The following is a 26,363-nucleotide window of genomic DNA, read 5'->3' on the forward strand; positions in this document are numbered from 1 at the left end:
AATGTGCAGAGATATTTAGATTTGGGAGGGGTGTATCCAAGCTAAAATCTAAAAGGCAGTGTAAAAATAAAACTATCCAACATTTGTGGGCTACATTCAAAAGCAGCCAGTAGTTATCCCACATGCAAAAAAAAATATGTATTTGCACCCCTTGCATAATTACAATATGGTTTGTCCAGGTGCACAATTACTTACTTTATCTTAATCTATTCCCAAACCTGAATCAGGACCTTATACTGTACTACTGCCCTATGCTGCAAGGAAGCTTTGGGACCAAACTTCTAAAGCTGGGTACACACCGACAGATATATTGGTCGATCAATTGATACTGCAGTGCTGATGGCAGATATATCTCCAGATATATCTGGCCATTGGCCAGTGTGTACGGGCGCTCTGCAGAGGCTGCGGGGAGGGGGGCAGATACGCCCCTGACCAACCCCCGGCCGCCGGGACCCACGGCCAGAAGCAGATGAGGACCTCTCAGTGTGCAGATATTTCTGTATAATACTATGTCCAGCATAATACTATGTCAAAAGCATGCACAGAAAAGAATGTTTCTGGTAACCTGTGTTGTTTTTGTGTGAATGAGCCCTTAGGCAGGGGTGTTTGTTGATTTTCTTCTGAGCCAGTAATGGAATCTTCAAGGTCCAGTTACTGCCAGGAGGGGGCAGTGTTATTTGGAAAATATTACTCCTCTGTAGAGTTCTGCTTCAAGTGTAAACCTACATAGTCACACGACTGCTAGAACCTGGCAGCTGCATATACAGTACCTGAGCAACCTAATCATTTATTTCAAACTATTTTTTAACATAATCATAAGCACCGGAACAAGGGGGCAAGGGGGAGTCTCACCTCCCCCCTTCCCCAAACATTTCAGAGGGGCCAGTGGAGAAGCAACTACAGACGATCGGGGGCAGTGCATTATACCTGTAGGCTGCACAGCCCCTGCACTGTATGGAGGAGTTGAAGCTGTAATGTGCAGTCTCTGTGCAGTGCAGGGGCTGTACAGCCTATTGCCTTAATGCGCAGCCTCCTGCTCCACTATGGTGCTAGCTACTCCTCCCTGGTGGTCCAGTACTCCCCTACTTCTATGGTGCCGGCCCCCTCCTCCCCTGTGGTACCAACCTGCTTTCACCCAGCAACAGGTACATTTGGGGGGAGGGCACGCTAAAGTTAAATTATATTTTGCTCCTCCCAACATAACATTCTGACGCCCCTGATCATAATGAACGGGAACTTATGTTGTTGAAATAAATATCATCCAGTCAGTGGCGTAACTAGGGTATTTGGAGCCCAGGGCAAATTTGAAAAGGGAGCCGCCCCCCAAAATGTGCGCGCACGTGGGAAAAAATGGGCGTGGTCACTTAAAAATGGGGCGTGTTAACATGACACACCGCTTTATTTTCACACAGAACATTCCTATCCATATGCACCTTAACCCCAGTAGTACCCCTTATACAGTACCCCTAGTATGCAGTTTTGGTCCCTCTTATGCAGGCCCATAGTAGTGCCCCTTATAAGGTATCCCCAGTAGTGTTCCCCCTTATACAGCCCCCAATTAGTTCCCCTTACTCAGTACCCCCAGTAGTGCCCCCCCCCAAATGCAGTGCCCCATGTAGTGTTCCCCCTTATGCAGTGCACCCAGTAGCAGTCCCCACAATGCAGTGCGCCCAGTAGCGGTATCCCTTATGCAGTGCCCTTTATATGGTGCCCCCGGTAGTAGTCCCCCCCTATGCAGTGCCCTTTATATAGTGCCCCCAGCAGTAGTCCCCCCCATGCAGTTTTCCCAGTAGTGGCCCCCTTATGCAGGCACCCAGTAGTGATCCCCCCCTATCCAGTGCCCCCTGTAGTGGCCCTTCCTATTATTGCCCCCAGTAGAGGTCCCTCGAGTGCAGTGCCTCTAGTAGTAGGCCCCTTTTATAATGCCCCCAGTGGTAGTTCCCCCCCAAGTAGTAGTCCCCAGTAGAGGTTCCCCCTCCCGATTAAATGTCCCCAGTAGTAGCCCCCACAGTAGAGGTCCTCCCAATAATGGTGCCCCCAGTAGTAGCCACCCCTCCGCCGTTGTGCCGCCACCCCCAGTAGAGGTCCCCCTAGTAGTAGCCACCCCCCTCCCCTGTTGTGCCCCCACCCCCAGTAGAGGTCCCCCCAGTAGTAGCCACCCCCCTCCCCCCGTTGTGCCCCCAGTAGTGCAGATAGGTTAAAAAATATATATATATAAATATATACTTACCTGAATCCACGCTGCTGCTGCTCCGGTCCATGACGCCGCTCCCGCCGCCGCCGCCCGCCAGTCCTCCCGGGCTGGCGCACTCAGCATTATGGGACAGACGTCATGACGTCTGTCCCATTACCCACTGCAGGAGCCGGATGGAAGCCCGGCTCTTGCAGTGGGTGCTGCAGCAGTCAATGAGAGTCTGTCTGACTCTCATTGGCTGCTGTTTAACATACGCATCGCCACCAGCGCTGGCGGCGATGAGTGTGTTATGCACAGCCTGAGCCCGCCTCCTAGCGCTATTGGGCAAGCGCTCAGGGGGAGGGAACGGGCTCAGGTGTGCAGCACAGGACCGGCGCTGGAAGCCTAGCGCCGGCCCTGTGTAAATGTGTAGCGCTGACCGCACTCATTGAGGTCGGCGTTACACTGGCTAACTAGGGCGGGCGGGCCGGTACCGTGGCCGGCGGCACCCCCCCCCCCCCACACCGCCGGTCCAACGGCGCCCAGGGCACGTACCTCGCTCGCCCTGCCCTAGTTACGCCACTGCATCCAGTGATTGTTAGCTTTTCATTTTTAAAGCTATTGTAATAATCTCATTGAGGAAATTAATATTCTGCTATTGATGTAATAAATATGGTGTTCTCACTGCCATAGTGGATTTCCTTATGCCTTCTAACACTCATTACTCTGTTCGGTACTTGCATCAATTACATAAATATCGCACAGATATGTTTTTGCTGTTTCATCTCATAAATATAGCTTCAATGAATTAGCTATTTGCATTCTGTCTAAATAAATATCTAAATTGCCCCTGAGAATTGAGCAACTGTTATTGTGAGTTTATATCTAATCCTCAATAGATTTCCATGCTAAGAAGTTAAAACTATTTTCCTTCTAGTAAGATAAAAACAGCTGCTAAACCCGGCTGTGTCTACAGCCATTTCCCTCTGCGTATACAAGATGGGTTGTAAAATGCCATTTCCTCTATTAAGTAAAAATAAATCAATTATAATCTTGTTTAAGTGATGTTGGTTAAACCGTGGTAAACTACTGTCTGAAACAAATGGAACAAGCAAGTGATATCTGCTAACTCTGCCCATTTAATGGTTTGGTGGTTGGGTTTGGACTGTTGAATCATTAATATGAAAGAAAGCTTTTACAGACTGTAGTTGTTGACTGCATACAAGTTTCTCTAACAAGTTATCTGCTATATTTGTATTGTGGTTAAGAACATGTCTGTAAATGGACCTGCACTCAATAGCCGACAAACAGGTATTGTGGTCATGGCCATTAAGGGATTCTGTGTAATCAGCAATGCAGCATAAAATACAAGCAGTACAGTATGACTTGTTTAACAGACTATCAATAGAGGCTCTATAATGCAAATGTTGCAGAATGTTTCAAAGTTGCAAAAAGCAGTGTATATCAGTGTTGTAAATAGAATCATGCACTTGTCTCTATACCAGGATTAGACGGAATCGGTATGAAATACCGCCGGCCGCATTCCCGTCAGCGGCAGCCCGACATGAGCAGAGTTCGGAGCAGCGGAAGCCCGACAGCGCTGGAAATCCCGATCGTGGATAGGTGAGTATCTACTAACCTAACCCCCCTAACCCTAACCCTCCTTAGGGGTGCCTAGCCCTAACTTCCCCCCAAGTGCCTAACCCTAACCACCCCCTTCTCCGCTGCCTAAACCTAAGTCCCCCGGTGGGGTGCCTAACCCTAAGTCCCCCCCGGGGGTGCCTAACCCTCCATCCCCCTAGCCTAACCCTAACCCTCCCGGGGGAGTGCCTAACCCTAAGTCCCCCCCGGGAGCCCTAAACCTAACCCTTCCCCCCCGCAGCTGTCCGCTCGCAGCGCCCGGCATCACTACGATCGGGATGCCGGGCGCCGGTCTCGGGGAAATGCGGGCGTCTACATCTAGACGCCCGCCATTTCACCCTTGCCGGGATATGACAGTCGGGAAGCCGGCTGCCGGTATTTAGGCAGTCGGCTTCCCGATTGCATACCGGATTAGACAGCTTGTGGCTCACCAGTTAAGGCCTGATTCAGAGTTGCACACAATGCCAATATACACACACGGCCTTATTCAGACCCACTCACAAGCGCATAGCGCTCGCAAGCAGGTCGAGATGGTGGGCCCGTGCGCACTGCATGTGCGCGAGCCCCGGACCGCTCGCAAAAAGCACTCGCTCCGGCGCTCCAATCCAAAAGGGGCGGCTGTCAATGTTTATCGACAGCCCGCCCCGTTTGGAAGGCGGGGAGGGGGGGTGGCTGGACAAGCGAAGGCGTTCCTGCAGGAACGCCCGTCGTTTGTGGGCGGCCCTACTAACATCACTCGTGATGTCAATAGGTGGACTTCCTGCTCTATTAGTGCAGGAAGTCCACTGGGGCTTGCGGTCACGAGACCCTACCGTAAGGGTCTCGTCGCAAGCCCGATGGTCGCGATGGTCTTGACCATTGCGACCATCACCTGGCCGCTCGCATAAGCTGTGGGTGGTCACCCACAGCTATGGGAGCGGCCAGGAGGCCACAACTTAAAAAACAAGTGCCCGCCCTGATTCTGAGCGAGCGCTCGCTTTTTTGTGAGCGGCTCTGAATCAGGCCCACAGTTCAGTGTTTTTTTAAGGAATGCGCAAAAACATAAAATGTCATAATGCGCGTGTGTACCGATGTTGTGCCTCTAAATACTGTTAAGCACTGTACATGCTGTGTTACTGGGCGATGACTGGGAGATGGCTAGTAATGTATGCAAAAATGGTCCATCTCATGGGCGTGTAATGGGAGTCTCACAGCCGTATCACTGAAAGCGTTTGCGTACAGAGGCGTTCAGCCACTCACATAGGAGGCCAAACTCAGACGGTGAAACTGCACCTGCCATAGGGCTGGTGGAAGTTTTGGTAATGCGACCGATGTTTGTGGTTTTCTGCTCCAGATGGCAATGCAGCGTGGATGGATGCTGAAAGTGGGCATCTAAGTCCTTGCACATTCAGACATTAGCGTAAAGCCGTTTTATGTACAGGATGCTTGCGCTTGGGATCCCGGCAGTCAGAATCCCAATGCCGGCATCCCGACAGGGTTAGAGAAAAAAATAAACGTAGATACAAAATTAAAACTCACAAAATGCATAATTACATAAACTTACGTTATGACAGACACACTTACAGACAGTCCACGTTTTATGACACAAAGTTTTGAAATAACTGATATCCACATTCTTCATATTATCCAGTAATGTATATAGATATCTATAACGTTTAGATTAATTAATTAATTATTAACACACACACCTTCTTTTTTGGGCGACCTCCCTCTCCCTGGGGCTGAGCTCTCATCAGGGTCTGCATTCTCAAGTGGAGCTGGCTCAGAGCGCAGCCCCAGGGAGGACAGGGTGGTCGTTAATGCCCAAGTAGATGGTGTGTGTGTGTGTTACGGGGCAAATGCCCTGATCGCCCACTGCTGGCTCTGCCTTTGAGTAAAGTGCATGTAAAACTGATCAATGATACCACTTTTTAACCTGTTTTGTGATGCTTTAACTATAAAATTATAATAGGGCATGTTTATTGTTTATAAAATTATAATAGGGCCACTTATTTTCCATTAGGAGTATGGTGTGGTAGACTGACACTTCTGCTCAGAGTCCACTCCCCTTGACTGTATATGCTGACTCTGTACTACTAGACAGTGCTAACAAATCTTAAACTCTAATGTAATGTCACAGACACAAGAATTGTTGTTAAACTTGATCATCAATTTTATTGTTAGCATTTATAGCTAGAACTAGCATGGTAGCAAGGAGAAAGGTGAACAGATCAAAAAACACCTGTGAGGCTCTGCAATCTAGCAGCGGCTTCCAGCAGCCCAACGTTGCCCACAGTGGTTTCCGTCTACTCTCTCTTAATCATGCCTAATGGATGACCCATCTGGCAAAGTGGCATCACTGATCCCCAGATACAGACGTCAGCCAATGGCCTTCTGAGATGAGTAGAGCATTTGTAGCACAGCAAATTTATGGACTCACTTCCGCCTCCCCATGCACATGAAAGCAAAAAACATGAGGATTGTCACTTGTAGAAGAAACCTCAGTCTCAGACACAGGGCCTACTATATATTCTAATTACCAAACCACTCCACTGACTTACTCCTACAATGACCAGCATAATGCCTCAGGGTTTAACCCCCATCAGGCCAAAAGTAGTTTTGTCAGCCAACTATTATAACAATTATATTGATTTTATTAAAGTTTAAATTAAGATTTATGATATCTGTAACTATAACTGCCACTGTCTTACATTCGCACCTCTAGTTTACATAAAACCATGTAAAACCTGATCTGAGCCTCCTGCTAAATAATGTCAAATGACCTTGAGCTGCTGATATAAAACATTAAAATAGCTGGGGCCACATTTAGGTTTTCAGAAATGTATGTACAAGTAAGTATAATCTTTGTGCTGCCTTTTATTATTTATTAGATACTCTTTGTACCTGCATGAGAAGGCACTGCTTTTCAAGGGGGCTTGGGTATAACATCCCAGTGGTCGGGATGCCACCAGTCAGAATACCGACAACAGCATCCCAACAGTCAGACTTCTGACCCAATTACATAACTATACCTTACCCCTAGCCCTCTTCCAGGGGCGTATCCACCCCTTGGCCAGGATGGCATTCGCCAGGGACGCCGGCCAAGGGGGGGCGCCACCTGACTCAGCAGTACAGTAGATCTGGATGGTCTGTGTTCCGCCAAGTTCCTGGCACTGTTCAACTCATTATCAACCATCACTATGGACACTAGTACCAGCATTCCCCACGGCACAGTGCGTGGGGCATGCTGGTAGTGTTTGCACAGTACATATGTTTATTGGCTGGAAGCAGACTGGGCGTGGGCAGTGAGGTGAGTGCTTGTAAATTGTTGTAATGTAATCCCGTGTACATAAGCCGCCCAGACACCCGCTCACCTGCTGTGAGAGTGACACTGCCTCTCATATGTGCGAGTGAGGTACCCTCCTGTCCCTTCCTAATTTAGAACATGCTGGGCATCCCCCCCTCCCAGCGATCGCGGTCCGCTAAGCCCCGCCTCCTCTACTGCAATTTTTAAATAAGCAAGCACAATATATGCTTTTGCAACACTTCCATTACAGTGAAGTTTGAATAGCAAACAGCAATTCCCTTTCATCTCAATGGAGAATATAAAGAAAGTTATGCTTATGACATTTTCATATGGGCAGGTCGCTACTAAAGTTTTATAATGATAACTGGTCTATTTAAATGCTCCTCACTTGCCACTAATAATGCCATTACCTTAATACTTCATACATTTGTTAATTGTTAGACAAGTCTATGGAGACCTATGAACTAGTGGAGATTTTTCATAACAAAGTGTAAGTGCCAGGTTACATCGGCAATCTTTAGTACAGGGGTATATCTACCCCTTGGCCATGATGAACCTCGCAAGGGACGCTGGCCACAGTGGGGGCGGGGGAATGCCGCCTCATGGTGCCGCCTGGGACAAGGGTGCAGTAAACCAGCCAGTGCCCTGTCGGGTGAGGAGATCAACTGCAACAAGCTGCTGCTGCCATGAGTGCAGGGGCATAGCGTGGGCAGTGCACCTGGAGTACGAGCTCCGGGAGATATCAGAAACGGGGTGCTGCACAATGGGCAAACTCAATAGTGGGACTATAGTGAGCTCTCAAAGAACACGGCCGGCAGGTGGCATCTGTGATGCCTGCTACTGCATGGATTCCTAACTTCCGGCAGTTGATGGGTGCCAGCGGTACAGAGTTGGAGGATGACACTTCACCTTTTTCCCAGGATTCAGTGCTGAAAGATCCTGCAATGCCTGTGCCATCTGTTACAGATGTGCTTTAAAATGTAAGTAACAAAATTTCAATGTTGTTACTGACATGTCAACATTTCGCACTGAACAGAAGAGGCTAAATTAAAGAAATACTACTGTGTGGTGTAATGTGAATAAGGGGCACCAATGTGCAGTGTAATATGAATAAGGCTACACTACTGTGTGGCGTAATTTGAATTGGCACTAATGTGTGGCTATGCTCCTTCCCCATGAGGCCACACAAACTTATTTTTACCGCGTGCACCATCCCTATTTGAAGCATAGGGGGGCGCCAGTCCATTATTTTGCCAGGGGTGCTCGGACCCCTAGACCCACCCCTGCTCTCTTCCTAACCCTAATCCACCTATCACGCAACTTAACCCCCCCGCAGCCTAACCCTAACTCTTACCCCCCCCACAGCCTAACCCTAACCCACCCACTAGTGCCTAACCCTAACTCGTAACCCTAAACCTAACTCTGCCCCTAACACTATTAGTTGTCGCCGAGATGGCGGCGGTCGGGATTCTGGCGCTGGAATTCCGAGCACCGACATCCAGGCCGCCAGGATGATATCTACATCCCGTTCAAGGGACATGAGTCATTCTTCATGAATTCCTCCACTACATCATCTGTCCAATGACAGCAGGGTTCAGATTACTAGACTATGGCCCTGATTCAGACCCACTCGCGAGCGGCTGTCCGCTCGCAAGTGGGTCGATGCTCTGCACTGAGCATGCGCACGACGGAGAGAGCTCCGTCGTGCGCATGCGCCAGACGCGACGAGCGAAGGAAAGTCCTTCGCTCGTTGTGTCTGATCAAAGGGGGCGTGCTGTCGATGTTGATTGACAGCACGCCCCCTTTGGTGGGCGTGCCGGGGCGTGCCTCCCTGACGGGGGCGTTCCCACGGGAACGCCTCCCGTCAGAAGCCGGCCCACTGACATCAATAGTGATGTCAGTGGGAGTGATTTTGGCTCTGATAGAGCCAAAATCACTCCGGAGCTTGCGGTTGAAAACCTCAACCGCAGGCTCCGGCTCGCAGTTTTGATGGTCGCGATGGTCACGACCATCGCGGCCATCAAACTGCACGCTCGTATAGGCTGTGGGTGGTGACCCACAGCTATACGAGCGTCCAGGAGGACGATCCATTTTTATGGAGGGCGGCCCTCATTCAGAGCGTGCGCTCTGCTCAGAGCGTACGGCTCTGAATGAGGGCCTATATTGTTTCACACGTAAATTCAAATCTTCTGACAAAGTAGATTATGAGACAGAAGTGCCACCTGCACATTATATACCTGTTAGCTATGCACTACTGGGAAGTGTACCTACCCAATTATAAAATAAAAAAAAATATTAGAGGGGTTATATTTACCTAATAGACGATTTGAGCCTATTTTGCCTATTTCTGTTGGACTTATCCCTTATGTGAACATGACTTTCTTAGGTCCCTTTATATGATTTTCATTACAGATCCTTGTACCCAGCACCCTTGAATCTATAGAGACATGAAGCTGGACCTTTTGGTTAAATAACAGGAGCTGAATGTGTTTTGATTTAATGTGATGCTGTTTTTAGCTCTGCAGTCATTCTCTGTAATATCCTCACATTTATATCACTCATCTGTACAGCAATTATATATGACATTATGCAGAGAGAGTACAGATAAACACAGTTAAAAAGGCCCATTCAGTATTCTGCACTGGTAGAGAAGTATTGTCTCATATGCACACAAACAATTATGGGTGTACTGACGTAGATACTAATGTGGTGCAATATCCAATTCTAGCTGCACCTATTAATAAATCCCATTTGCAGCACTTCTCGATTTCCAGGTCTTAGCATTTAGGTACATTGCAACAACATTTTATCATTTCCCTGTGCACTGCAAGGATTGACCTTATGGGAGAGAAATATCCTCCTTAGATTGGTGGATTTACAAAAAAAAGCCAATTTTTCTTATTTTCTATTCCCCATATCACTCATAAAAGGGATTTAGAACAGACTGGTATTGCTGACAGGCATTCATGTTTTTTTAAATGGAATTAACGTTATCCTTATTTTTAGAAAAATTAAATACTTTCGTTAACACAGTGTTCTTGAGCTATTTGCAGCTATAGTGGCTCTTAATGCTATCATCAGTCTTGTTGTGGCTTTCGTACAGTTTAAGACTTGTGGAACAAAATACTCATCAGCTGCACTGTGTTGTTGGTAGGATATGCAGAATGTTTTATTTTACTTGATGGCATCTGGAGTATTTTCCAAATACAGTACTCAATTTACAGTACCCTGAAATGTAATTTTCATACATATGTTCTACATCACCTCATAACCACAATTTTCAATTGGTATAGATTTAAATATGCTAGACCTACCTACTCTTCTTAAATGACTAAAGGCCCCCATCCATATGCGATGGATTGGAGCAATTCCCCATTTTGCAGATTACGGGGGGGGGGGAATCAGCGATGTACAGTATGGGGTACAGCAATCGCCAGTTCCAACCAAAAAGTGATCTAAATCACTAAGGCAGGTTGTCCAACATGTTGGATTTCACTGACCATTCGGGGCTGTAGATCGCTAGTGTGTGGTAACTGCCAATTTGCCAACCGTTACTAGCAAAATGATGAGCCTTATAAGATTGGAAGATCTGTCTTTCCTGAAAAAGATCTGCAAATCACAGAAAAATATCTGTAATCTCTGGGCGCAGATTGGTGAATCTTTAAATTGGGAAAAAATCTGTTAACTTTTTTTTGGTATTGCTAATGTATGGGCCAGCTGGAGCTTTGTTGCCATTAGGACTTTCAAATAAAGATAAGTTCAATGCCAAGTATGTAGTGTTCTTGCTAGACCTTGGGCGGGGCAGGGCACTGAGGGTGATGGCAGGGAGTCTCTCGGTGCATGCTCCCAAAAGGGGTCGTGGCCGACCGGCACTTGGTGGCGTACCCAGCACAAGCTCTCCTCTCACGGTGAATAGATGTCGAGCGCATGTGCATCTCATCATTTCACCCAGCGGAGATCGGTCATGCTGTTTTAGCGGGGCACCACTAAAAGGGCAGGACGCATTTTGCCCCTTTAAAAATCGGGCAGGGCGCGGCACTCCGTTAAAACAGCCTAACGGGAACATTAGGTATACACAAGTTGATGTACTCCTAAATATAAATATTATGCATTAAAATACTATATATGCCTGACTGTGGATTAGCAGCACTCCTAATAGCAGACAATTCCTTTTTCCTCACCTAACTTTTACCACAGTGATACAAGGTAATTGGTTACTGTGGCTCAGTGCATCTTTTGTACCTTTATGCCTTGTACACTTACAGAGCTTGCAGTCAGTATACAGCTTTGCATAGCTCATGGTTTAGGCTCAAATGTGAACAGACTCCTATGTTGTACAAAGGCATTAATATCCTCTCACATAAAGGATTCACTCATATATGAAAATAGATTCCCCCCCTATCCATACAGGTGAGACTAATATAGAGGTCACAGAGTCTATGTAATAGCCTGAGAGTTGCAGACAGCCACCTGATTTCAGTGATTAATAGCCTCTAGATTTAAAGCAGGCCAGCAATAAAACCAACTTGGTTTTGCCTTTTAAATTTATGTTGCATTAAATATAGAGGCTAAATAGTCTACATCAGGCAGCTGACTGCAACTCACAGGCTGTTACATATACCCCCGTGTTTTTACCATTATTGTGTAACAAAGCAAATGATGCAATCAATAATATTCTAAGGGCCTGATCCAGATGTGGGCTCTAATGCCATCACAACTGCCATCTCTCACAGATTGCAACTGCAAAAATATGCTACTGATTCACTCGTCGACCAGTGCTTAGACTGGTCCACTGAGAGCATCTCACATCCACCGCTCACGCACAAAACCGGAAACATTGGAAACATTCAACATAAAACGGGGCCATCAGCCTTCTGAGTAAGTCTAAGATGACGCACACACAGCAGGTCTCCAGGCACACAGAGAGCTCTACTGCTGCGAGCAAGCATACAGTGACTAATTTATGGACACCCAGAAAACAGTGTTTAAATGGTCCAACCAGCCAGCGTTTTTTGAACTACCCCCCCATTACCTCCCCCCAAACGCTGACTACCTGTCACTCTCTTTGCGAGTGAATCCTGTGTAAGCGTAATCGTAATTAAATCGTTGCACGTCCACAGTGTGGCTTACACGCATGCACAATGGCTAACAATCACTCAATCTGCGTAAATATTGGAAATGCGTCCATCTATAAATCAGGTTCTAAGTCAGAGATTCCCAAACTGCCTTTACACTCCAGGTTTTAAGGAAATCCATGCTTCAGTCCAGATGATTAAATCTAATTGACTAAGGTATTAATTAAGTCTGCTGTGCTCAAGCATGGATATCCCTAAAACGTGGACTGTAATGGCGGAGTTTGGGAACCTTTACTCTAAGTAGTTACATCCTAACATAGCAAGATATTTTGTATGGGATGGTATGGCTTATCAACATTTAGAATGTCAACAAGCACAAGGGACCTGTGGCATGTCAAACCCGCTATGCCAACATGGTAGTAATTCAATGTAAAGCATCATAAACGTGTTGGCTATAGAACTTAAGATGGTAAAGCAGGTACGACATAACGTTGTCCTTATTGTGCTAGTCGACATTCTGTATGTCAATAAGCTAACTACATCCCATTTTTTATATATATGTTTCATCTTTATAAAATGTAAATATCTCTGCACTACAAATGTAATGTAAAAGCAGCTAAGTAAAACATCATATAAATAAAAGAGGACTATGAGTACTAAAAAAAATTATATGCAGTGGTACCTGTAAAGCAAAAGTTAGTAATTATATTTATAGCCCTTCTGGGGATAATTTGGAAGGAGCCATTACTTGTGCTTTGTCCCGAATAGAATGTCAAGAAAATAGACTCATCTTACTCTACTCACTCTGATCCTCATTCATCCACGGAGTTGAAGACTGGGGTGAAGACTTGGTAATGTCTAAATCCCCTTCACGGAGAGGACCCTGACATCATCAGCCAGTGTCCAGCGTCATTCCCTGCCATCCAAGTGGGCATAGTGGGGGAATATAACCATGTGGCGAGCAAAGCGAGCCACTGTGCCCGAAGCGTGGCGAGTGCAGCGAGCCCGAGAGTGGACAACAAACTTGTTTAAGTGGGGACAAAGTACTTCTTTAGCTGGCTGTCATGGGCAAGAACTACACTTCCGCCATCACTCACGTTACTTCCAGGTTCCTAGCACAAAGGGGAAATACAGCCAAACGTGAAGACTCGGCTTGCACGCACCTCCTGGATGTCCTTCACGGGAAGTACATGCAAGCCAAGTTCCGGGACCCGCAGTGACGTCATCAAGGGTGTCCGATAGCAGCTAGACGTGGCAATGAGGGGTGCACCTGTATTAGGGTTATGTACAGATCCCCTTCAGTATTTGTACCTGGAGAGACATGGAGTGAGGGTGGAAGTCCGGTTCCTTGCCCATAACGGCCACCAAAAGAGGTCTCTATGTCCACGGATAGTAAGGAATGACGTCGGACAGTAATTGATTATGTCAGGCTACAAATACTGAATGGGATCTATCCACTACCCTTGTATTAGGAGCTCATACAGTTACATGTCTTCTCTCAGAATAAAGTACTTGTGTTTACAGTATATTACAGCCTATAATAGATATACTTTGCAGGAGAGCATCTAACAAGCTAAGCAAAATAGTAAAGGAAATTATTTGCAAATAAATAATAATAATATTATTATTATTATTATTCATAATAATACTATTATTATTATTCATAATAAATACTTATATTAGTATTAAAAATTTAATATTTGAATGTTCACAAAAGTAGACAAAAATTTTCATAGTTGGAGTTATTCTTGCTGTAGCGTACTGTTGCAGCATGAATGGAACCGATAACTGTGTCTTTACCACCTTTTATTCTCTGTAGATTGATGACTTTATCAATGTATAGTAATATAAACAATATATAATACCTTTACTTTTATTTTTTTTTTAGACGTTGTTACCAGCATTGACTAGTAATGATAGTGGCATGTTATACAGGGCTCCTTCAGTTTCCTCTTGTAGCAGTGAGCAGTCACTGGTTTCTCTACATGTTTTATTATATACATAACTTCTCTTTCTTCTCAGCTGTGTGAAATAGCCGGAAGATTAGAAATGAAGCAGATATTGAGCAGATAAAACTGTCACAAACCAAAGTCCTTCAAAAGTGCTCTCATGAAGTGCATTTATAATATACTTGTATTGGTACTAATAGTCCTTCCTTGCTGTGTTTATCAGCTATTAGATATTCACATGTCACAGTATAATACCCATGTTCCCACTATAGTAACTCCACCAGTGGTGTTTGTTAGATATGCAAGTTATTGCTTTGACGTAAATATGCAAAAATGCAGTTAATTATTTACGCAACTTTTTCTATAAATAAGCATATATATTGTTAGTGAATACTTCTTTTAATAGACTACTGAAATGTACAAAAAATACTTATGGAGGTGGCAGCCTGACAGACAGGGGGCAGGAGACAGTATAAATAACTGTTCAACAATTGGGGGACGACTTATTAAACAACAGATTTTATTACAGTTTTTAAACCACCGAGCATCTTCTATTTGTGAGCCTGAATATCGCATCTTTTAGACCAGATAATGATCAATTTTTAATGATACATTTTTATTGCCACTTATTGAGTTAATAAGAGATTATGTACCACTGGGATGCATTAAGAATCACATGCAGGGACAACTTATGCAATTATTTTAATTTCTGCTTTGGGACCACGGAGGACTACTGTGCATGCACAGTCATCATCCTACAGATCTTTCACCCTGTAAAATCTCACAATATAGCAGCCCCACAGATACCTATGGGGGCTGCTATTGCAATCGGAAATGGGGGAACCCCTACATACATCCTGGGGGAGTTTACATTTCGCAGGTATCCCCTGAAATGCCCCCCCCCCCAAAAAAAAAAAATTGTTTAATAAATATATCCCTAGATCTCAAACTGAGGCCGATTTAAGGCAATCTGCATAGTAAAATCAGATGGCAAACATCTGGGTTTACCTGATACTTTACCATTCAGCTCAGTGCTACTTAGCATCAGGTCTAGATCTCTAGGGAAGCATTGGGTCCCTTTTGGTGCCCTGGTGGGTACCAGGGTTTAAATGTTCAACAGTAAAGGCTGATTGTGACAGCATGCACTGAGAGCCCATGACTGTTATTGCATGTTGGCACTTGTAAAATGACCAGCATGCACATGTGCAGTGGTGCATACTGTAACTATTAGTGGCGGAAAAGGGCTCTATGTAAGAGTAATAATAAAAAATGATGCACACTTACTACAATATACTCAATAATTAATTGTGTCACCTTGGAAAGTAATATTTCATAAACTCACTAACATGTATTATCGTGTTACCATATAACAACCTTCTTAAATACAATGTAACTTAACTTCTAAAAATAAATACACAGACAACAGTGTTGGTGTTTAAATATTTTGTCAAATTTATTTTTGACAGGTCATTACATTTTAGACTATAAGTTAATATGAATAATGGTGACAGCACAAAAAGAACGCAGAGGACAATAACAACCAAACAGCTCAAACAAACACACACACACAAGCCAAGCATTGGTGATCAACTCTCCTTTACCTTCAACCACCGGTCCAGGTGGTATAGCCATTTCCTGTCCAGGACAATTGGCTGTCGCCTTACTCCACTTTAATAAAAGCGCACCCACTAAGCCTAATTATTAACATAAAGTAACTCCAAGTGTCGTTCTTTTCCACAACCACCAAACCAACCATCATACATTCAACAAACGAAAAACAAAAAGAGGGTTTAAAAACTTGAACAAAGAGGCAGATTTACATACATCACTCCATTACATACTCTTAGACCACTCCCCATGAAACATTCATTCGCTGCATAAGACCAGCTAAACTTAAAGGGGCAATATCCAACACTTTATTAAACTGGCAACACTCAAAACACTTCTGGTTTAATGTCCCTCATGTTTACATGACATCCTTCGAGCTTACTAAACTCACTAACGTGTATTATCGTGTTACCATATAACAACCTTCTTAAATACAATGTAACTTAACTTCTAAAAATAAAGACCCAGACAACAGTGTTGGCGTTTAAATATTTTGTCAAATTTATTTTTAACAACTCATTAAATTTTAGACTATAAGTTAATACTAATAATGGTGATGGCACAAAAAGAACGCACAGGACAATAACAACCAAACAGCTCAAACTAACACACACAAAAGCCAAGCATTGGTGATCAACTCTCCTTTATCTTCAACCACCGGTCCAGGTGGTAGAGCCATTTCCCGTCCAGGACAATTGGCTGTTGCCATGCTCCTCTTTAATGAGAGCGCACCCACAAAGCCTAATTATTAACATAAAGTAACTCCAAGTGTCGTTCTTTTCCACAACCACCAAACCAACCATCATACATTCAACAAACAAAAAACAAAAAGAGGGAGGGAGGGTGGGAAGAACTTGAACAAAGGTGCAGATTTACATACATCACTCCATTACATACTCTTAGACCACTCCACATGAAAGATTCATTGGCTGCATAAGACCAGCTAAACTTAAAGGGGCAATATCCAACACTTTATTAAACTGGCAACACTCAAAACACTTGTGGTTTAATGTCCCTCATGTTTACAAGTCATCCTTCGGGCTTACTTTGTACCCATTATTATTTTTAATAATATTGGCCCTATAATTTATTAGATTTTCTAATAAATAGTTACCTAGATTGTTATCCTTTCTATGATCTGACGTAATATAAGAATTAAACCCTGTACATATTAAATGGACTGCTCCCAGGGAGCTCCCGACACCAGATAACTTAAAGTTTGGTGAGCCCTACTACTTAATAGACTAATCAGGAGTAGTCTTCCTTATCACATAAAATGGCTTTGTTTGAAATAATATAGTAGTAATAATAACAAACTATACAAAAAACATAAAAGTAAATGTGTATTTTAATTTAGATTCAATTGCATTACCGCTGGGGAGAAGTTCGTTACACCTATTAATCAAAAGCTCTTCTCATCATAAAGGAAAACCCATTTAAAGAAAGATGCTCATGAAATTCCCCAAACTCTTTGCATATAATAATGAGAACTAGTGTCTGCCATTGTTCCGTTGTCTTACTGCAAGCAACCAAGCACTCACTGAACTCCTGCATGCTGGAATCTAGAGGATTAGATTTAACAAGGAAACATTACTTATATGTTTAATAAGATCATATATTTCAGCAAGGGACTAAATGGAGTACTTCAGTAGCTCACAGGTATCTGAAAATGATTTATGTTTTTACTGTTATTAAACTATGCTGCAAAATTCTGAATATATTCTGAAGACTTTAGAGCCTGATTCAGAGTTTAACTCTATGCTGATGTTTACCCAGTTGAGCGATTATCGTCCGTCTGTGCGTGAATTGGAATCGCACTGCACATGCGTCAAGGTACACTACAGTGGCTGCTCGCAGCGAGTAGTTATTCGCTGTGTTATTGTTATAGAGAGCGTTTGGGGGAGGTAACGGGGAGTGTTGGCTAAATGTGCCTGATGGGGTGTGGCCACTCCCCCAATTGGCCATCTTTTTTAAAACACCAGGGGCCTAGAACTTTTCATGTTGGCCCTGTTACCAATCATGTTCCACTTTCCTTCATCACTGCTCTGTCATCCACCTTGCTTAGATGACTATGTACGTCAGTGGCGCTTATCCTGAGACATCAATAATTCCATTCTTCCTCTCCTTAGCTGTCAGAAACAGACGTTGGAGAAAATAATAATTAAAAACGCTTTTTTACACAAGGCCTACATTAAAGGAAATGACAGCTTAATTATTCTAGTTTACAGTATATGGGCAAAACTTATTTTGATGCATAGTTATCTAAGGTTTTCATCATTTACCCCCTTTAATTATTAAAGATAGTAAGAATCAACTGTAAATACAGATTTTTTATTAAAAAACATAATGCAATACCAATTGCGTGATGAAACCCATAGCAACCAGATATCAGCTATATAGTTTGACTACTTTTGTCTGCTAAAATATGATATCCCATTGATTGTACAGTACTGTACATCGCTACTCTTTGGGCCTTGTTATTAAACAAGCTTCAATTTGAATAGAGATGAACAGTTGGATTTGGGTCCCCAGCAAATCACTTCTTTACAGTGAGAATTTTAACCTTTAAGTCAATTCAAAGGTTAATTCTAATCGTTTATATGTTGATTATTACATTGCATTGTTCACTTCTGTCAGTTTATTCACTTTGCTAAAATAACCTTCTGTAATGTAGCAGAAATAATTGGGTAAGCATTAGAAACAAGATATAATGACTATTAATTAGTAACAATTGACTATCTTCCTCAAAAGTGCTAATCAGGCTTTCCAAGGATCTCCCTCTTGTATATCGTTGCACAGTTGGAATGGTAAGATTCTTGTTTTAATTTTACATAAATTAAATAGAAAAATAAAAATGTCATTAGCAAAAGTCAGGAACAGAGATTTCAATACTATAATCAGATTTTTTTATACATTGCAAATAAAAAAGTTAATTCTCGAGCGACGCACCACAAAACATTACTTTTTATTAACTTCACTGCGTTATTTTACACTTAATTTTTGTAAGGACAATCAATTTAACTTAGTGCATATAGCCATCTGCTAGGGCAGGGAAGTATTAGCAAGACGCTAAACAAGAAACAAAACAATGTTATAATTCTAGACCTAGAAAAAATATATTTAAGTCCTGGGCATTAAAATACACACATAGCGCCTGATGCTGAGCCGTACGCATTGTAGATGTTTGACGCAGTGAAACAGTGTTTTTCTACTGTACATGCATCTAAGTCACAGATTGTTAGAACACAGAGTGCTGAAATATATTAGAAATGTATTGGGTGTTCCTGGAACGGGATAGGGAGGTGGCTGTCTATTATGGGCATGTCGCTGATAGGGGTTACATACAAAGATGTGTCTTCGCTCACATTGGAGGACATACTCAGATGGAGAATCTGCACCTAGCATATGTCTGGTGCGAGTGTCCATGATGCGGCCGGTTGTAGCAGTGTCGTGCAGTCAGGGTAGGCAGGGGGGTAGAGCCTCCCCTGTCATACTCCCTGTCATGCTCCAGAGTACACAGTATTGATTTAAAAATAATTAGAATATCACAAAGAAGATATTTAGAACGTATAAACATCTTCTTTGTTTATTATGATAATTTTTTTGTTAAAACTGGCCAAATCTGCGGAGCTCCATAGAATTGCAGGGAGAGACGAGAGGTGAGGCAACACTCTCAGACACTGCTTGCAGAGCTGGGGACAGAGCCACACCATGGCCTGTAATACTGCACAGAAAGAGAGTCAGACGAGGCATGTGACCAGGATGTGAACTGTTCAGAGACCCACTGGAGCTCAGTCAGCAGCAGCAGGGGGAGGAAGAGAAGATACACAGTTTGTGATGCAGGTAGGAGAATCAATAGACACTGAAGTGTAGTGTAGTGAGGGGAGAGTTACAATGAGTGGGGGTGAGACAGGCTCCTTTGCACTCAGACCCACCACCCTGTGGGTCTCCCCAGCCACTGACCTCACCGCACGTCACTGGATTGTAGCGTCTAAGGATGCACCAACGGAATTTCAACATTTAAAGTGGGTGTCTCAGTCCTTGTACATTCAGCCGCACAGCTGAACACCACGGAAGGGCTTTGTAGCAGCATTAGCAGAAAGTTGAAGGTGCGACTGTGGCAAAGGAGCCACAAATGCAGAAACGGACACCGCTGCGTCAGACTCAGACCCACAGAAAGCCATTTTTAGAAAGATGTGGTCCAACAGCACACATGACATTTTACCTTCTTTTGTGATGACATGCAGTGGCAGATTATGCTATTGGAGGATAAGACATGCCCCAATGGACTGGTGCACTGTGGACTGGTACTGAGCAATGGGCACTGCAGATTGAAGCAGTTTTTTTTCTACATCCAAACCACTTGTGAAATTTGGCTGGTTAATAGTAGTTTACCAGCCAATTTACTGTAATCTGATATATATTTTAATTAGAATCATCATATCATGAACTATGATATGTAAATTCTATTACATAGCAAAACTGAAGCTTAGATATCATTTGTTCTTGTGGATTGAAACTGAGAAAAAATATTAGATAGCTCTGCTGTTTTTTTTCTTTTCATTCATCTGTACAAGTACAGATTGGTTCAGGATGGGTGTGACATCCCCGCAGTCTGGTAATGGTATGAGTGGGAAGTTGGCAATTGAAGTTCAGATTCTGTTCTGCCACCTCCTTGGTGATGTACAGTACATTCAGTCACATTAATTACTATTCTCATAAAGTACTGTATTTCTACAGCCACCTCAAATGGTTTTTAGCTATGTCTTCCATCCTTACAGCACAACACAACTAATGGGAATGAACACATAGCAAAATTGAAAACAAGATTAATACACAGGCAAGTGAAGATGAGCGATAACTACTGTACATGTAAACATAAGATTTATGGATTTACCTACTGGTGACAAAATACTGTACTTGCTTTATTAGTGTAATGCTAGCAAAGTCATGTAAAAGGACAGTTGTGGTTTAGAGAGTTTGTGGAACTTTTTTTTCATTTATTTAATTTATATGAAAGCGTTGTGGTCAAAGGTGTGTCTGCCATTAACTCCTTGACTACAAGTGCAAGCCCTCATTATTACATTTAATTATTTAACTATACTTCAGTGAGTGATAACCTTCCAATATCTTGTTGCATTATCATAGTGGAAAATATTGTCAAGGTCCATGTTTTGCTGCAAGTTCTATTTGAAGAAAGGCTAATACTTAATTTTACTGTGGTGAAATATGAACATACAGTACATTTCCTATTTCAAATCTCCATGGTTCCATGTCTTACTTTATATATATAAATATATATATATATATATATATATATATATATATACATACATACTGTGTATATATATATATAATATATCTGTATATATATATATATATATATATATATATGAAGCACCTTTGCAAACTGCTATTGATTTGTGCAAGCCATCAACTATCTATATTTTCTTGTTGCTCACCACTACAATATTAATGTTATATTAATATTTATGAGTGGGGTACACCAGTGGATTAACCTGTTTCTTATTATAGTATCTCTGCTTACAGATGAAAAAACAGAGTCTTTATTATGACTTTTCGGTCTCAGTAAAGAGTTTTTATGTTGTCCTTGATAGAGGTCTCTGCTTTAACCAAAAAGTTGGAATAAAGACCGCAAGGGAAATGTAAAAGAGAGCGACTTTTAAAAAGGTACAAGTTTGCGGCAAAAAACATGTGAGTTTGCTTTCGCAGGTTGTAAGGTCAACCCTTCTCGCCTCGTCCAAAGTTGCATCCAGATGTTTGCCTATGTCAAACATAGAACTTGCACAATGTAATGGGGTGCAAGATAAAACTCGCACAAAACTAGTTGAAAATGCAAAATAATAGACCTCCTCCAGGCTAGCAAGTTTAGCCTGAGCAGCAGTGTGTATAGCAGAAGCCTGCACAGATCAGTGAGATCAGTGCAAGCTTCTTTGTATTAAAAGTATAGGAAAGTGTAAAAGACAATATCAGTGTTTAACTTTATATATATTATTTAACACAATCAACCCCATCCACCGCCTGGGGATGCAGGGGATAGCCCCTGGCTGACTAGTGTGGGGTAAGAATGTTTTGGCCAGGGGGGATCACATAAAGAGTGTCCCCTGATTGTGGCATTACACCCCCACTATTTAGAGCCTGGTGCTGGTAATATGGAGGACCCCTACTAATTTAGTCCCCTGTATTTCCACAACCAGGACTGGCTCACACAGCCTAGTACTGGTTGATCTAACTGATCTTTGCAGGCTTCTGCTGAATTCGCACCTTGTAATGAAACGCGCATTATAAATGACTCACATGGACTCGCATTTCTTACACACTCGCACATTACAATTCGCAAGCTGTTACATCATGCTCACTGCAAATTGATACGAGTCTATAGTCGCACAAAAACCCAGACTCTATTACATTTCCGTCATGTTTTTATCTTATATTATGCTTACTTGCACAATGGCCACAAAATCATTTATCAATTATTCAAATTTGACCTTCTAAAAAGTATCATGTTTTGCTATGTTGCCCAGTCTACCAGAGCAGAAAAAGAAGTGATTTAGCAATTTTGGGACATGACAGTGATTATGAAGTTGTGACAGAGCAGACTGAGTTTGTGGCTTGGACAAATCAGGAGCCTAGTCTACAGTGAAAATACTTCCAAACTAGTAATGCATGTGATAGTGGTGTAAGATTATGTGCATGGTTAATGTTCAACTTAATAGTTTGCTTCATCAGCTGGTAGTCATAACCTTTTTACTTTTCTAATTTTGATATCTGACTTCTGTGTACGGAAGCATATAGCAAAGACATGAAAGGGCTCCAAAAATTTGTAGCGCTTTACTTTATCGTCTTAATGAGCCTGCCAGTGCCCTCCTCTTTCTCTGTCATTGCACCGCTGGGTATTTAACTGACTGTTCAGGCAGTCCCACCGTTCCCCTCCCCTCTGACTGATATAATCCCATGAGCCATCGGCAGTCACACAACAGGGACTTGTTATACAACAGTGGGGACAACAAGGGCACCAAGAGGAGGGAGGATAGTAACAAAGTATCAGGGCATGAGCTTTCAGTGACAATTTGCAGTGATGCTGTATCTGCACATAACATATCCACATAGTTAGGCCCCTTTTCTACATAGTGTTATAAGACAATTAAAACAATTCATGTCTTTCTTTCATCCATGTTCTTCTACACCTGGCTGGGAAATTATAATGAACTGAACTGTAAGAATAGACATATTATAATATCCAAAACATGCACTCCCTTGATCATCCCAAGGTGGCAGCCAGTCTTTAATAGACACTGTGCAACCAGCTAGAGAGAATCTACAATAAATAATAAAATACTTTATAAATGTCAATGCATTTACATATCTAGAGATATGTGAGGTTGGTACTTAAATGCAATCCATAATACACAAGATCCGTTTCTACTCCCCAAAGGGATCCAAGCTGAGACTCGGTTCAACTCGGAACCCCAAAGTTCGGGTGGGTCCGGTTTTCAGCAAACCTGAACCGCTCATCTCTAGTTTAAATAAAGATATGTTATACTAGTAGGCACAAAACACCAATACCTTCTTCACTTTGAATATACACACACACACATATATATATCTATATATATATACATACATATACACAGTGGTTAAAAATGGCCTGTACATGGCTGCAAAATGCCACCTCTTCTGCTTCATTTACAATACTATCAAATTCCATTCACTTAGTGTACATCTTCCATGCCATCACATCTATAGTATTTCGGACATGCCTCCCTCCTGCTGCCATATACTTACCCTTACAGGCGGGTCCTCCATCTTCTCAGGCTAGGTCTATTCTGCACTGTAACTCTAGCAGTAAGAGCCATGGGAGCGGTGGCGCACACATTTTCTCCCACTGCATATGCATGCAGGAGACGGGACTGACATTAGCAGATTATTACCGTATATAGATTTTTTTTTACTCCATTTTCTCATTAAATAATTCAATTTCTTAGAGTCTATACAAAGTGTACATAGGTCAACGATATATCACCGTAACTGGTTAAGTAATACATTTTTAGACTATTTGCATGTCACCATTGTATATAATGTGTTTTCATGCTAATTTTTGGAACTGACAAAGTGCGATATCTTTCTGTAATGCAGTCTTCCAAGCAATTCTCAGATCAGATGACATACATACTGTAGATTTATCTAATTTTTCATAGTTTTTGACTTTCTTACTTTTATAAAGAAATAACTTAAAACTGCCCTCCTATTTACCAACCTGCTCTGGCATGTTTGTTATGTGGATAATAACAACAACTGAATTTGAATAATTTACAATCTGCTTGCTTCTTGATCATTTTTATTTTTGTGATGTCTCTTGAGTTGTACTACAGTTCTGAAATAATTTTTAAAACATTAGATTTTGATCCCCTCATTTTTTAAAGTAGTAATTACAGTTTATGTCACAAAACTGTGTTATGCAGATTCCTATTTAAAAAAAATATATATACTGTGTATATATATATATATATATATATATATATATATAAATCCAGTTTACTTTTACCTGTATTATTTGTAATCACTGGATTTTTTTTTTTAAATATCTGTTTCCCTTGCAATACAACATTTAATAATAAGTAAATATTATTTGCTTATTTTTCCTTTAAAGTACCTTTCCTATTTTTGTTTTTTCTTTCCTTTATTTTGCCTTTGTTTTTTCTTTTTTTTAGGTTTCAGAGAATATATGTTGAACACAATAAGCCTTCCCGGACACCCCAAACCTCTTAACCAAGGCATTTATGTTCACGACGTCGGTGTTTATTTCAGCAAAGGACGCCACGTCTTTTAAGCCTCTAATGTTCCCTGTTATGTTTGTTCTCTCAAAAATGTGAAGGGAGGCACAGAACACTTTTGGACCGAGGTTTCACAAGACTGCACTAGTCCTCTGTTGTAAACTTGTAATATGACAGAAACGTATTTCTGCCAAAAGATTAACGTTGCTTTAACTCCAGTAGCTACTGCTTTCAGATTTATCCAGACATGCCACAGGAAGAGCAGCAGGAGCAGCAACTTATAAAAAGAGGAGACAAACTCCAAAGGAGCCACCTTTATAATAAAACACTAGTTGTATTTGTTTAAGAGAAAAAAAAAAATCTTAGTCGTGTTTTCCTGTATGGAATCTGTGTTTCAGTTCTCTTTGTGATCCTGTGACTTCACATCACCTTATTAATGATGTCATCACCCTTTTGCAGTGGCCACCTAAAGAGATCTCATAATGCAGGGCCTATAATGTCATGGAAGTCATTAAACACAGTGAAGACTGGTAAGAAAAGGGCCTCCTAGGTTTCTCCAGCTGTACCTACGACAAAATGAGATATGAAATATTACTTTTTTAACAGGAGAAATTGTAATTATTTTTCAATGAAATGTTTTACAAATCTTTTGTGCGTCAGAGGTTTTATTATTGGTATTTTCCTTTTTAAGAGGAAAGTTGTTGGGGGGACGATATGGGAGATACACTTTATAAATGGTCAAAAAACACTCCTTACTATATTTTTTAATTAATAAATAAATTGGTCAGTGTTAGGGCCTTTAAGACCAGCAGTGTTTAACTTGTGTTTTAACCTTGGTTTAAGCAACAAGGGGCCAAATGCAATAGGGTGAGTATTTACAAAATGTGAGAGTTTTCTCGCACTTTTTAAACTCGGCCAATGTAACAGAGTCAGAGAACAGGCAAACTCGCATGTTTTTAGACTCAAAAAAACTCTCACGAATAAATCTCATCCAGATGTTATCCTCATTTTGAAGATAAAACTGGACCAATGACAGAGTTTACTGCTAAACTCTCCCATTTTCTAAACTCTCACCCTATTCATTTGGCCCAAGATCTCCATTCTCATGCTGAACAAGTTGGGCACATGAATCATTGTGAATAGGCAGGATGGGGGATAATGCATTCCTTATTTTTTTCCATTTTCCACTGTTTAAAACGATCTATGTGTATGGACCCTGCATTGAGCATACGGATTATTAGTGCCTATTTCAGAACTGCTCTGATTTAATATGATGGTGCAATGTACATAAATGCGGTGTAATCCACAGCAACCCAACATATGATTGCTTTCATTTTTCTTAATCTCTGTGTAAAAGTGTTAGCTATATAATCTGGTTTATTGCAACAGATTACAGCACATGTATGCACATTGCACTATGAGCCTGATTTAGAGATGTAGGTTAATGTCATTGCTACATCTGTGTACGCAGCTGCTATGTGAAAATATGCAAATGATGCAGACGCCTTCGATAATCGACCTGTTGGGTAATCCTGTGGTTGCTCAGAACGGCCTTGTGTACTGAGACGCCAAAGCCATGTTTTTCTGTGTACGGGATCTCAGACTAAGGATCTGACATGCCTTCTTTCTTTGCTGACACTCCCCATTACCTCCCCCAAACGCTCCCTGACTGTTAATCATACTGCAAATAAATTGTCGCTGCAAGCGACTACCGTTGACACATGCACAGTGTGACTCAGATGTATGCGCAGTTTACTGATCACTCAACTGCGAAAATATCAGCATAGTGTACAACTCTGAATCAGGCCCTATGTTAGTAGATTCCCACTTTGTTCT

At 42.2% G+C, this 26,363-nt stretch overlaps 1 protein-coding gene across 3 annotated transcripts in view; it reads left to right on the forward strand.

Annotated features, from left to right (window-relative positions):
• Positions 1-26,363, forward strand: part of NTRK3 (neurotrophic receptor tyrosine kinase 3) — a 700,933-nt gene that overhangs the window by 506,723 nt on the left and 167,847 nt on the right. For 2 of the 3 annotated variants that reach the window (XM_088452663.1, XM_088452665.1), the window contains exon 13: positions 24,465-25,130. The exons of the other annotated variant lie outside the window; for it this stretch is intronic. In XM_088452663.1, the coding sequence (XP_088308789.1) occupies positions 24,465-24,583 (119 nt within the window). In that variant the 3' untranslated portion in view covers positions 24,584-25,130. Of the gene's footprint in view, positions 1-24,464; positions 25,131-26,363 lie in introns of those variants that run through there. 3 annotated transcript variants of the gene reach the window in all.

The sequence above is a fragment of the Taudactylus pleione genome, unplaced genomic scaffold (genome assembly GCF_031769625.1).
Source record: "Taudactylus pleione unplaced genomic scaffold, aTauple2 ptg000556l, whole genome shotgun sequence".
Taxonomy (NCBI): Eukaryota; Metazoa; Chordata; class Amphibia; order Anura; family Myobatrachidae; genus Taudactylus; species Taudactylus pleione.